At 37.9% G+C, this 15240-nt stretch overlaps 1 protein-coding gene and 1 long non-coding RNA gene across 4 annotated transcripts in view; one reads left to right on the top strand and one right to left on the bottom strand.

The window, feature by feature from the left end:
• LOC127237498 (uncharacterized) overlaps positions 1-15240 on the top strand; it is a 168030-nt gene that overhangs the window by 92209 nt on the left and 60581 nt on the right. The window lies entirely within an intron of this gene.
• Bend7 (BEN domain containing 7) overlaps positions 1-15240 on the bottom strand; it is an 82929-nt gene that overhangs the window by 31906 nt on the left and 35783 nt on the right. For all 3 annotated transcript variants that reach the window (XM_051205828.1, XM_051205831.1, XM_051205830.1), the window contains one exon: positions 6650-6875. In XM_051205828.1, coding sequence (XP_051061785.1) covers positions 6650-6875 — 226 coding nt within the window. The remainder of the gene's footprint in view (positions 1-6649; positions 6876-15240) is intronic.

The raw sequence follows: 15240 nt of genomic DNA, 5'->3' as shown, positions 1-15240 counted from the left end.
TGGTCTACATAGGTAGTGCCAGGACAGTCAGGGCTATATCATCAAGCCCTGTCTCAAACAAAACAAAACAAAACAAAACAAAACAAAACAACAAAAGAGAGAATTCTTGAGTTCAAAGAAGAACAAGGAAATAGGACTGTTGACACAATGCAATGTTATAATTTACCCCAGATGAGAAAGAGAACAGTCTTCAGAAAACTGGGTACTCCAAAGGACAGCCAGGTGGGCTGATGTGTGTCATGGACATAAGATGAACATCAAAATTCTGAGCACAGGTGTAGCTTCTCCAGGGGAACCGGGGTGATGTAGCAACCAGAATCAGAACCCCCTGGGGTCAGTTGCTCAAAATCAAGGTTTGAGGGCTCCCCCACATCCCATTAATCTCTGAGGATGGAGATCCAGAACCTAGATTTTAAACTAACACCCTAGATGATGCTGATGCACATCTAAATACCAGAACCACTCTGGAAGGAACTGAAATCCAGGGCCGCCCATATAGGACTGTTTGGAGTCAGTATGACCCACTTGTCACTGAGTACAAACAAAAATTAGGTGAGGGATTCAGATGAAGCTTGGGGTAGAATGCTCACCTAGCATGCATGAAGCCCTAACTTTAAACCCAATAATGCCCCACCAAAATGAAAGCTACCAAACCAAAAAAATTCAACAGAACATTGCAATTATCCAGATAAGAGCCAACCTGTCTATATGTAATACTGTGGTTGTTATACAGTTATGGCCTGTTTTAAGCGGATTTGTATATAAAACACAAACAGGTAAATTAGCAGCGGATCACTCGTCTTTCAAATAGATTCTTGAAGCAAAGCATTCATTAACTGGCTCTTGTTGCCTAACATATAATCAAGAGTTTAATTTACATACAACTTGAGGAGAGAAGCTCTATTCGGTATTTGCTTTCAAGCTTTTGTTACATTCAGTTTTACACACTAGACACGTATTAGAAGTGTTTCTTTCACTAGAAAAGGGATCAACCTTCTATTTTCTTCCCTAGCATCATAGAATTAGTTCTCAATATCGTCAAGAAAAGGCCTACCCTTGAATGCAGGAAATCAATGGAAGCAGAGCTATCGTCTAATTAGAAATTCACTTTGAATATGCTTTGTAGCAATAGTAACCAACCAGTTCTCTTGGATCACCAATAGAGCCACCTTTCTAGCAAATTTTTACAAAGAATCCAAAATGCTAAATTTTAAGGGAGAAATGTAAGGGTGGGGTACTTTATTTTGAAAACAGTTCCTTATGAAAAACACATACTAGAAAATGACTTTGGAGTCAGAGAGGATACTCTGATGTAGACATTTAAGTTAAATAAGTTTACTTAAATATCTTATGGCCTCTGTCTTCTTGTTCAAAGAGAAATAAAATCATCACCCTAAGGATATGCAAATTAAAGCCAGTGTTTCATGGAGTTCTGAGAACATAGTAAAGTTATCATCAAAAAATAAATAAATAAACCAGATATAAACTCCATGTCCCTATTAATTCAAATCTTTTGAGGTCAAATAACAATAAGAATAAATAACAAACTTTTAAATCAATTCACCAGAAAGTGAACTGTTTGCAATAACTGTGGAAAATAGATATCCTCTCAAACAACAGATATGGGTTATAAGTGTCTAGAGTCATGGAATAAAGTTGGAGCTTACAATGGTCATTTATGTAAAGGACATAGTGACATTAAAGATATTGGGTTTTCAGAGCTGGAGTGATGGCTCAGCGGTTAAGAGCACTGGCTGCTCTCCCAGAGGTCCTGAGTTCAATTCCCAGCAACCATATGATGGCTTATAACCATCCGTAATGAGATCTGGTGCCCGCTTCTGGTCTGTCAGAAGACATATAGGCACAACACTGTATACATAATAAGTAAATCTTAAAAAAAAAAAAAAAAAAAAAAAAAAAAAAGGATCCTAGGCTTTTAACTTTGAACTGTTTGGAGTACCAGTATCTATAAGCTGTTCCCCACACAGTTCAATGTCCTTGAGGTTCTCTAGACAGACCAATGCTGACCTCTCAGGAGAATGGCCAGGGTTATTGAAGGGGGCGGAGGGATGGGCAACAACCATCTCTTCCATTTGACATCCATTAAGTGATACAGTTGAATGCAACAAGCAGATTCAAAACTCCAGCCCAGTTACATAGCAAAAACTTTCTTACCTGATCACCAGAAAGCCAAATTAAAGATCATAACTAGGACTCTAATAAACATTGCTTTGCAGTAACTGTTTTTGAAGAGCATCCAGTCAACATCAACAACAGGTAACTCCTAAGTCAAACTGCATGGTCCACTGAGCGTATCACAGAAGAAAACCAATGGTGGGCCAATAACACCTTTGCAGCCCAGCATGCTGAGAGGCGAGCTAATGGAGTGCAAACCTTCACCATGGGTTTGTCTACAAAATCAATCATCAATCTCATCTAAGCTACTAAGCATACACAGCACTGTTCTAAAGTCTCTAGTTAATGAGATAAGCTGTTTCCTGCTGCTCAAAATATTAAGTTAAAACTTTTATTTGTTTTCTTTTGCTTATCATTCTAGGGATCAAACCCAGGGCCTAACATATGCTAAACAAGTGCTCTACAGTCCCAGCCAGCAGGTGCAGGTGAGCTTTTCTTAATTAAGGGTCGTTTCATTAGCAATACCCTAGTTCATACTTATCCATTAATTTTTAATAGATTATCATTAAGTATAAGTCCCTATTAACAGGTAAAATTATATGAGAAGCACCATCTCTGCAAGGAGACTTACGTTTTACTTTCGAGATACTGTCATGGGGAGAATTATCATACAAAACACTTGGTTAATCACCGCTCACTTGTTTCCCTGGTGCATTTTTTTTTTTTTTTTTTTTTTTTTTTTTTAATGAACTGCAGTTGAAGCTAGTTTAAGAAAATAAATATCACCTTGTATAATCCCTCTCAGAATCTGGAATTCTTTTATGAAGGCTGGATAATACCAACAGTGAAACCAGATAGACACACAATAAAAAACAAAACTATAAACCAATCTCACTGATGAACACAGATGGAAAAAAAAATCCCAATAAAATACCTGCAAACTGGAGGTGGAGAGAAAGTTCAGCAGTTAAGAGTACTTCCTGTTCTTACCAGCACCACCTCCAGCTCCAGAGGACCGGATGCCCTCTCCTGACTGTCACAGCACTATGCACATGTGGTGTATACAGACACACACAGGCAAAACACTCACAAACAAAAGAAAATAAATAAATGTAACTTTAAAAAATACTTGTGTGTAATTGACCCCCGTAAGCTCCTAGAAGCCCTAAGAAAAAACAGCAAACTGAATCTAAGAGCACATAAAAAAAGATCATCCACCATTATTAAGTTGGCTTCATCCTAAACATGCAAGGATGGCTCAACATATGTAAATCAATACATGTAATCCCCACATTTCTGTTTCCATTTAGAGGCAGGCATTTACTAATTGTTGTAATTTTAAAACTGGTATTTTTAATTAATCTATTCATTTTTGGTACTTCACTGATATTTTTACAAGTGAGAGTTTATAAAAATTAACCACTTATCTCTTCCTAGTTCACAGGACTTTTCAAAATAATATACAGCTGGTTCACTATCTCATAAGGGAGAGAGTAAGGAAGAATGCATGCTAAATGTACACAAAAATCTTTCTCAAATATGAAGCAATGACCACAGCAATCCAAATAGCCTTGTGATTTTTATGCAGGAAGAAATTATTTTACTACTTCTCCAGACAACTCAGATTCAAAAGACATGAGTTAAGAGAATGTTTCTCTTTCTCTATTGACAGTAATAAAAATTAGAAATAGTTATTCTACAGGACCTTCAATAACATCTACTTCCAAAAATCATTTGTAGTATGTATACTAAAATCATTAGAGAAAAACATGGCAAAGAAAGATGTATTGGGACAGCTTAAGAGATTTATATAAAAATTTACATTAATTTTGGTTTCCACTTTTTTACTTTCACTGATAATTTATTAGATAACTTCATTAGACATTTACAACTATATTTTGTTGTCTATCATTCCAAAGTGGTTATGAGAAGACAGAATATTTAGCACTAAACCTATTATGCTTTTAAACTAAGGCATAAGTCAAGATGAAAAACAAAACCTATGTTTATTCTCTCACTCAACATATATTTACAGAAGCAAAGTGTGTAGAGGAAGGCAGTGCTTCCCTTTATCCCATTAAAATTCAGTGACTGAGTCTATAAAATGAGCTGATAACAGGTGGGCAAGAATACACAGAAAGAAGGATGAATACCACCACCCAACAGGACCTAGAAGCTTCTACCCATTCTTCTTAGGGGAGAGAAAATGGTTTGGGGGCCAGCTCAGAGGGCTTAAAGAACAAGTGCTGGCTTGTAACTGGGTGTGAGGTCACACCCTAGTCCTCTTCTATGGCAAGACATAAAATTATGAAGGAGTTCCATGGACATGATGACAATGGACTCCTCTTGGCAGGGTGGGGATGTGGGGGTAGGGGTAAGGGGAGCTGTCTTAAGGTACTTGAGGGAAATTCTGATAAAGCCCCAGCAGGCAGGTGCTGACTGCCAAGTGTCCTTTGTTGAAGTCACTGGAAGATCAGCACAAGTGGCAGTGATAATAAGGTAATATGAACATTTCAGACAAAGCTTTAAGGAGCTTGTAAGAAATCAGGTAAGATAAACACATAAGTGTCTTAGAAGGCAGGTAGATGCCACTTTCTTAGCTGAATAAAGAATGCAGGAGGACACAAGGTAATCTCTGAAGAAGGAGGTCTTTCAGTTTTCTGAACTTTTTTTTAGAATCTGAATTTTGTCAGGATGAATTATTTTTTAATTAGAGAAAGAAACCAAAATATGTCTATAATTAGATATGTGTTTTGTCACAGCAACAGAATAAAGCAGAACACAGTTTTAAATAATCAAAGTAGTATACGGGAATTTTGAGTTGTTTGATGAAAATAATTTGCTTTATTTTGCACTAGGAGTAGGGGCCTTGTTGCCATATTTATTGAAAGCTAAATGTAGAGCTTGGAAAAAATTAAGGCATACCTTCTTTTAGAACTTGTAGTATATATTTTTAAACTCTTGTCTGATGTCTAGTCTGTTACTTTGTAACAGATTTTTAAGGCCTTGCCTGATGTATCAGTCTGCTTGTAATGATGTATCTGTTATTAAGCTATCTCTTCTAATGTCATTAAAATGAAATGTGGTCATTTATAGTTCCCCAATTTCAAAGTGCCTTTATACTGTTAATATGTTGTGCTGTTCTAGGAAAAAAAGAATGAAAGAAAAATCAAACCAATTCCTGTGTGTATTTAGGAAATGCATCAGCAGCCTTGACCCTCGTGCTTGAGAGGTCCAGTCTGTGAAGATGGAAACAGTCCCTTCTCCACTTCAGTGAGCCCTAGTTACATCACTGACTGGTTTTCAAGTTCTATAATCTTGTTTTTAGTGTCACTGCAGGCTGAATCATTCTTTCCACAAATGGCAGAGACTGTGATTCTCTGTGGCGCTTTTTATTTAATAGAACTCAACTGTCACTTTAAGTGAAAAAAAATTTTGACGGACTATGGGAAATTCCTGTTAATGAAGGCTATGTCCTTCTGGGCATGAACACAGGGTGTCTGGTACTTGCTAGCTCCATTCAAAAATTGAATTATTTTGTAAAGTTAATTGTGAATTTCCAAGTATCCTTTAAGCATTATTGAATCCATTTACTCATTCTGCAAGATAATGGCCAACAGAGGAGGCAGGGAAAGCTCTGAGTCAGTCTCGTTGACAATTGTGACAAAGTAGAACTGAGCCAGTGAAGAATATTCAGATATTTCAGTGTAAGCTAAGCCCCAATTCAAGGTTTCACTCTCATTGTAGTGTTTAATGAGGCTTGGAATATATTCTTTTTAACAATAACATTTAAATACTTTTCTTCCTAAAGTTATAGTCATTAGAGTCCTGAATACAGATACAGAACAGTGAAGAACTAGGTGTAAAATATGGAAGTGGTCAGGGATGAAGACATACATATCCATATACCTCCCAAACCATGGTGGGATACAGACACATTCAAAGGAGGCAAAGGGGAAGAACCAAAATTGGTCATCCATGTGACAAGTAGAACTGCATGTCACAAAATAAAAGGAACCAAGTTGGCTAGGAATGTGTGGGGAGAGACAGTAAGTGGCTTCGCTTATATTTAAAATAGCTTCAGATACAATGTCCTAATAATCAGTTTCTGAATTTTGTGAGAAATGTACTCCTTTATATATAAAACCTATGCCACCGTTTTATTTACACTTAAAATTTTACGTTTAAATTTTGCCAAAATCATATTTTAATGAAGTTCTTGGGAATTACTAGGAAAAAAAAATACGTTCACCCCAAGTCTTTTTGGTTCTATAGCAGATAAAATTTCCCCTGAAGTTATGAGTTCAACAATTACTATTATCTTGAGTAGTATTCTAGTAGTATGTGGGGTGGGGACTTAAATGTTCACACACAAGAGTCACACTCATGGGTTAAGTTGCTAACAGCAAATTAAATTAACCTCTAGTTAGCTCAGCATCATTTTACCTGTACCTTAATGGAATGAAGGCAAAATTCAACAAAGAATCCATACAATGAAGTGATGCAGACCAACCTTTTATTGCACCCACAATGTTTTGGTCTAGCCCTTTCCGGTTGTCGTTGAGTCCTCTTTTCCTCTTGCCATTGGGTAAGGAGTTAGCCAAAGTCTTGTCATCAAAAAATGCACACACCAGTTTTCTAAACAGAAGGCTTCCTGAGCGAGTGTAGTTTGACAATATAGAGTCCAGCTGGGATTTAGGCATAAACACATCAAAGCCTTCAGCAAGTTGCACTTCTGGCTACCAAAAGAACAGAAATATTTCATTAAAAGCAAGATATGAAACATTTTACTTTGGGCATAAGTGCAACAAAAATACCAATGGCTACTGAAATGTCCATATCTAGTAAATTATATAGTCTCAGTTACGTGTGCTGGAATTTATAATTTATAAAATCAATGACCACTTATTCTGTAATTTCAATGGTAAGTCCATCCAAACACAATGAAAACACGTTTCTATTCATACAAACATTTCTGAGGAGGGTGGACAATTACACAGTAATATAATTAAGGAGACATAAATTACTTATATGCAAAACCCTCACTTTGTAAATGAAGAAACCAAGGCCTAAAGAGACAATACCAAAAATGACTTCAAAATAATTCAAATGCCAAATAATTTCTTTCATTTAAGGTGACAAATACAGGACTACCCCACAGGTACCTTGTTCCTCTATTAGCTATAAATTTCATTTTACCACAATGAAAAGTTACATAAAGTGACAATGCAAAATAAAAATGGCAGCTAGTTCCAGTTTCAATTCTCCCCACACTTCCTTGTGGGAGCAATGTCCCAGCACACTGGAAAACCACTGCACGGGTTTCATTGCTTGTCAGGAACTTCCTGAAGTCCTACAGGTAGGGTGCCTTCAGAGAACATCCTATATATTTTCAACCTGCCTTTTCACCTTGCACTTCTGCATAGCATTTCCTTCTTAGAGCTTTTCCTAACCCCTTCCTGCCACAGAGGTAGCCATGCCCTGTTATTGTCAGTCGTTTAGCATAAGCACATATCAGTACTTATTATATTATGCTTTGTATCTCTGGTGTCTAGTATGCATAGACACTTAGTAAACTTAAAAATTTCATTAGCCATAATCTAAATTATTTTAATACTTATATCATTGTATTTATGTAATTTCAATGTGAAAACTGCATTGGGTAAATTTGATGAGAATGAAAGGAATGCCCTACTTACACAAGCTATACATACAATCAGAGCTCATCCCTAAATGTTGTATTTGCGACTAGGTGAGGACTTGGGGTCAGCTTCTCTCCTGGTAAGCAGAAGTTACTCTTTTTGTTTGTTCTACTGTGTTCAAATGCTCAGTACACCTTAGAGTGAAGTGCATTCAGAACACGCCCTATATCATTACTTGGACAACTAAGGAAGGTGCTTGGGTCTTGGCCCTTGAAAAAGAAACTTTGGACTGGATTATCCAGAAAGTTATCTATGTCTTTGGCTCCACTTTGCCATTTAATGTTTGGTTTCTGAATGCCTGGTAAATACCACTGTAAAAACAGTGCTGTCAGATTTCCCCCTGACTTGCATCTTGCTGCTTGTTGGTCAAAGGTCTAGAGGTGCTTGACAGGAGCCAGAGGCTGAATACCTAATTCCTGCAACAGAACGGGCAAATACCAAGCACTCAGGAAACACTTGTCAAGTGATCCAATGTAGAATTGTTAGAATGGAGAGAATTTTGCCATCATAGGGCTGACATGAAGTTTTATTCAAAATCAAAGTTTTATTTTGCATAGCCTGTGAACTTGAATTCTAAATGAGCTGATCTCAGAGTTTCCATAGGAACCCCAGGATCATGTGAAACCCATTAGATGGACCCTGTCCAAGTGTACCCTGCACCTTGTGAGGTACAGGAGTAAAGCCTAAATTTATTTAATAGAACTCTGGGTTGAATTCTGATACCACTAACCTGGTACCTAAAACTCAGGTATCTGACTTCTGAGACTCCCAGAATTTCCCAGGGAGGACTTGGACCCTAGCTTCAGACTTGAATAAAGCACCAGGGAAAATAGCCACTCCCTTCTTAATGCCTGCAGAGTACTTTCTATGAAATGTGTTTACAGCACTGTTCCACTGCATTTATACAGTTGGGATACACAGCTCTTACTGTAGTCACTGTGCCAAGAATCCAGTTGGCATCCAACAGGTGTGTACCAGAATAAACACAATGACAGGGCAGAGTTTTCTTTTCCCTCTCCAGAGGAAGTGGCCTGCAAGTGTCATGCTGTGACTGGGAACATGCCAGTGTCTTAGAATGATCCAGTGCTGGCTCCAGGAGAAGACTTGGAGAACAGAGACCACCTGACTCAGTACCTACTTCCTAAGTACCTTTTGTGGGGAGGGACTTAGGGCTGGCTCTGTAGCCGAGACTCATGTAAACACTACAAGCCGCATAGTAGGGCGAACACTACCCAAGAGGTTCTAGGCAAGGGCTCTTAGTGCTAATATCAGGCAGGATGGGCTGCTGGATCTGTGGAGGAAAAGTAATACCAGAGGCTGAGAAAGAAGTGGATAGTACTTTAACAGGGCCTGGAAGATAAGATTTAGGAGACCACAGTCAGTATAGTTAATATTTGTGGCATCTTCTATGATGCTTAAAAGTAGACATCTGGAGGTTTCTGTGGAGCCAAAACTTCTTATGGCATTGTAGTCCTATGGTGTGTGATGCAGAGGGCCAGTGGGGCCAATGCTATTGTTGCATTCTGGTCTATCTCCCACTGCCAGGCTAACACTGTTATTTTGAGCTGATCCTTCCAATTCAAGGAACATGAACTCATCCACTAGCCAAGTACCTTTTGGAAGAATACATAGTCTGATTAGCTGCAACAGGCAGCAGCAAAAGAGCAAAGGTGGCCGAGCTAGCTCCTCCCTGATCTTCCCTGCCTCCAATTCAGACTTCTTTGCAGGTAACAAGAGTACTACTGCATGTTTTAAAGGTGCCACAATGTACTAATTCCTTCAAAGAAAAAGGAAGAGGGGGAGGGCTAGCTTTATGCTGTGAAACATGAAGAAAACATAATACTAATTATCTTGTTTTCCCTATGAAACCTTGCCACTTGTTCTACTTTATAAGCATAATCATAGTACATTATTACTATATAATGAACCACAACTCTGCACATACATTAAAAACAGGTTTAAAATACTTCCTCTAGTTTTGGAATCATTATCTCTTTTTGTTTATTGGCTTCAGTTTAAATGAGATCTGTTTACTGGTAATAGTTAAAAAAAAAAAAAAAACACTGTTCTAAATAAGCATCATAAAGAAACTCTAGACTTTCCTTGAAAGATTCATTATTTGATGCTCAAGCCAAGACAGATAGCTAATACACTAATTTGCAGAGTCTAATGTTATGGAAATAAGATGATGTTTAAATGATGACATCCTAATTATGGGCACAATTTGCAATGTTTACAGTAATTATTTTTAGGGTTCACTATGAATTCCTACTATGCAGTGTCTTATTTACTTCAGGTATCTCAGCCCCTGAATTCAATATCTCAGTATTGGAAATTCCTTATCCAGTGTGACTTCATCTTACACTGGTGATGTTCTAGAAGCAAAAACTGGTCTATCCTAATGGCTCTTGAAAATGTCCCTGGACCAAGGACAGTGACATTGACTATATTGTTTCTTTGCATTTTGGGGATGTTGTTCCTTTTCTTACACTTAGTTAACATCTAGTTTAAGTGATAGATTTTCCAACCAGGTAACTGGAAAGAAACCTCCCCCAGCCCCGCCACATACAAGTCCCTATGAGCATATCATAAGATACTTAAAGAGATCATATAAATGCGTCACTCAGAGAACATATCTGATACAGGCTATTTTATATAAGATATTAATAGTATAAAATTACAGTAAGACATTTAACAAGTTGCTCGTGGTCATTGGTTAAGAAGAAAAAGAAGTGCATAGATGCTTATGTTGGGCATTAGCCCCAAATTTTCAACTGTAAATTTATAAATTATACACAATGATTTGCAAGATCTATGTTGTGCGAGACCCGTATCTATAGGCACACTGCACAAGGCTGTCTGAATAAGGTGATGTAAAGTGGGGACCAGGGAGTCAGGCCAGCTGGTAAGCCTCTGAATGGCTTAGGATGGATGAAACCTTAACAAAAACCACAGAAGAGGAGGTGAATTCTTCTAAGACTGACTTTATGCCTCCCCACCAAAATATAACACAAGACTGACAATAACGTTTAAAAGACACAATTAGTTTGTCTGTTTGTAATATCACTATATATAATGAGCCTTTGTCTATTTAATATTTGATATATTTCTGATCAGATTGGGAGTTTTGACCTTCTCTGTTTCCGACATAGGTTGGTTCACCCCTCCTTAGGGCAACCTGGTAGTCCCCGGTTCCCGGGAGGTCACCATATTGATGCCAAACTTAGTGAGGACACCGGGTCAGCATAGCACACTACAGCACAGAACTCCTGAACTCAAGTGATCCTCCTGTCTCAGCCTCCAAGTAGCTGACACTACAGGTGTGGACTCTCGTGCCCAGCTGGTATTTGATATATTTCTAGGAAAATGAGTTTCAGCTTATGAAAGAAAAAATTTAAAACAAATAAAACCCATAACATTTGTTTTTGCTTTGCTTATAAGTATAATCTTTTTTTTTTTTTAAAGAAAAATTAACATTCTATCCTACAAATCAAGTCCGCTTACTATCACCATTTTTTTTAAAGGCTATCTCAAATCACTTGGCCAATGAACAGCTGAGACGGGGGTCAGGTCTGCTTTAGCTGGCTCAAAGAGTCTGACTGCTATGTTAAGGAGTCCAGCACAGGTGTGGTCTAAGGAGGGGGCTGAGCAGAGAATCCCCAGTAGTATTGGAACAGAAGTTGCTGGCTGTACTCCATTAAGACCAATACTGTATAAGTAAATATTAAAAAGTGCTTAGCCAAATTTCTGTGAAAAAGCAAGTGTAATAATCACAGTATACATTGAATATTGACTAGGATTAAAAGAAGAAATCATTAACATTCTAATTCTTTTAAGTTTCTTTGATAGAATTCTAGTAGAATTAAGAATTTTAGAAAAGATAATACTATTTGGTTTCTTCCTCCATTTGCATAATGATAGTTTCTAGCCTTCCAGAGAGTGGTGAGCCTTTTCCTTCTCAAGGCTATAAATTCATGATTCTGAACATTAAGTCCTGATTTATGTTAAAGACTATTGAACTAAATGGACACTATGTAAGATTTTAATACCACAGTGTAGTTTCTTTCCCCCTAACTCCACTGAAATTGCTCCTCTGAGAAGACAGCCATGTGGGTACTCTTGTCTTTGACCTTCCAGATAGAGAAATCCCATTCATTCCCAGTTTTTAGGAGGCATTCTGGCTGCCTGTACTAGGGCTGTATCCTACTATACTGTAAGAATTGCTTGAAGATGTCTTCCTGTGCTCCTTAAAGAGCAAAGACTATTATGTTTCCTCTAGAGCACCCTGGAAAATAGTGATATAATCAATATTTATTTGTTGCTTACTATATTCTAGGCCCTAGGGCAATGGTTCACAACCTTCCTAATGCTGCAACCCTTTAATACAGTTCCTCACGTGTTTACCTACAATCATAAAATTATTTCATTGCTACTTCATAACTGTAATTTTGCTGTTGTTATGAATCATAATGTAAATATCTGTTAAGCAGGATATCTGATATGTGACCCCTGTGAAAGGGTTGTTCAATAACCAGGTTGAGAACCACTGCCCTAGAGTATCACAGAATGTATCAATTTTCTAATTTTTCTCATTCAAGAAGTGGCTACCATCATTTTTCCAAGGTTTCACATGCAAAACCAAGGCCTAGGGAAGCTGAGAAACTTGTTAAACACCATCCAACTAACATGATATGTCAAGAATTTGAACTCAAGCAGCCTGCCATAGAAACTTAGGCTCCCACACACATGTGCATTCATGCCAACGTGTAAATGGAATGATTTCCATGACTTACCTTAATTGATCCTAGCAGAACATTTTATCTATTGAAATACGATGTTATCAAGCAAGCAATCTGAATTAAGAAGCTATTTCTGTTGAAGGCACCAATACATTTAAAATTATTTAAGAAGCATACAAGATCAGGATTAACAAAATTATCTTAAACTGATGAATATTCATCATTTGTCTTCTGTTAATTTAGGATTTTTGCAATCTAGAATTACTGGAGAGTATTTATAATAACTCCATCAAATAAAAACATTTTCTATGATTAAAATTTATGAAACCATTTTTAAACCTTGTCTGAGTGGCTCAAAAAAGCAAAGCAAACAAAACAAAACAAAACAGGAGTCAGCATCAACAAAGCTAACGTAATTCAGGTACATCTGCCGTAAGAAACACACATCAACAGACCCAGTATCGAAAAGCAGCGACTGTAAGAAATGAACAACTGGATTGTCTCAGTACTAATAGAGCATTGTACTGTGGATTCAGGAAGAATTAAATAACATATTTGGATCTCAGAATTGGGTTTGGGTTTTGCCTCTGTGTAATTTAGGCTTGAATTCTATTTAAGTGCTAATTTTAAAAGGGTCAAATAATCATGCTTTACATGTGAAGACCCCCACACCCCCCAGCTATTTCCTCCTCCATAGCACTATTTGTTCACGTGCATCTGATCATTTATACAGACAGCTAAATTTACTTAACTGTATTTACATTTGTTCCTCTAAAGGTACTTAGGTAGGAATGGCAAGGTTTTAAAAAGAATCAGTATTTATTGAGTGCTTGAAATGTGCCAGGCCCTGTTCTCAGTGCTTTACATAGAAGGCTTCATCAATTCTTCCAAGAGGCCAACTCTGTGAGGAAGGCATTATTATCCCCATTTATAGGGAGGGTGCTGAGTGAGGACCAGAGTTTGCTTACTCAGGGTCACAGAGCTGAGACCCTAAGCCAGCAGTCTGTTCCTTTAACCACTTCCTTGCCCCCTAAGGAAGTGTCAAGTAAACAGAATTAAAAAGTCACAGTCTAACCACTTGGTTCTCTTTTATAAAGAGTTACTGAGTGCTTATCATGTCCAAGAAGTGTGCTTGAGGGCTGGAGAGATGGCTCAGTGGTTAAGAAAAACACTGAATGATTTTCCAGAGGACTGGGGTGTAACATAGTGGTTCACAACTGTTTGTAACTCCACTTCAGAGATTCCAACAACTTCTTCTGGCCTCCATGGGCACCAGGTAAACACATGGTACACACACATACATGAAGACAAAATACCCATACATATAAAAATACTAAAAATTCAGAAGAGGAGTGTACTTGAATGGGCACCCAAGGTCTTTCCCACAGTGAACAAGGGCAGATGACAACCAGAGTGGAGACATAGTGTGACCTCCTCTGACCCAGCCCACTTGTGCAGGCTCCCTGTAAGAGGGTCACAGTAAGAAGCCCCCCAAGAGTAAGGACCAAATGAGATGACTTAGTTCACATAGGACAATACATGAGTTTCACTACTGTTATAATATACGGCCCTGCTGCTCTTGAGAAGCTGCTATGAAAGGATACAAAATCATGAAAATAATTAAGGAAAAAACCACTGAAGGCTCCATAAAGGAGAACTGCTCAAATGTTGAGGGACAAGAGCAAATAAATGGCACTGAAGCCAAATCTGGACCCAATGTTTTTAAGTTTATTTTGTACAAGGTGTTTCGTGCATGAGTAAATGTTTTGTCATTTGTAAACTAAATTACATTTATTGAGTATCTTTTATATGCAAGGCAGTGCAATAGGATTTTCCCATATATGACATCATTAAATGCATTGGAATTTCAGAGGATCTTGGTTAGAGCTATGTGCATTCCTGGACCTGGGTAGGCACAATCATCACTTAGAAGATGGGAGTTACCTAGTGATCTACAGACCCACATGGCCTCTTATATTTGGGTTTGTGCTGAATACACACAATTGCATTTGTGTGACAGGTCAAGTTAATGTAAAGATAGTAACTTAATACATTGAAAATCTTCAAGAATAATTCAGTTTTTTCTTCTTTTTTAATTTAGCAATTAGCAGAGGTGTGAAGCTTAACATCAATCTTTCTCCTGTGTTGATAGGGTCTAAATATTCAAGGATACTAAACTGACTTTTCCTTTGTACCCAGAACAGAAAGGCATCTTTATGCTTACTCTTCCTATCTCGTGTAAAGCTGCTGACAGAACAGCTAGGCACCCTTCTGCTTCCCAAGACAGAGACCAGGGCTTGGCTTTGCCTTCAGTAACCACATGTCTTTCCTCAGAGGCTCTCACTTCACTTTCAGGCTTATCACCTTGGCCTGGTTAACTATAGGGATCTTTTTCCTGTCTGCCTCGACTCTAGGTCAGTGGTTTTCAACCATCTTATGCTATGATCCTTCACTACGGTTCCTCATGCTGTGGTGACCCCGTCCATGAAATTATTTTCATTGCTACTTCCTAACTGTAATTTTTGCTACTGTTATGATTGTAATGTAAATATCTGTGTTTTCTGATGGTCTTAAGTGACCCCTATGAAAAGGTCGTTCAACCTCCAAAGGGGTCATGACCCACACACAGGTTGAGAAGCACTGCTCTAGTATCTCCTTTCTTC

The sequence above is a fragment of the Phodopus roborovskii genome, unplaced genomic scaffold, assembly GCF_943737965.1.
Source record: "Phodopus roborovskii unplaced genomic scaffold, PHOROB, whole genome shotgun sequence".
NCBI classification, from domain to species: domain Eukaryota; kingdom Metazoa; phylum Chordata; class Mammalia; order Rodentia; family Cricetidae; genus Phodopus; species Phodopus roborovskii.
The sequence above is the reverse complement of the archived record's forward strand: the minus strand, read 5'-3'. Positions and strand labels throughout refer to the sequence as shown.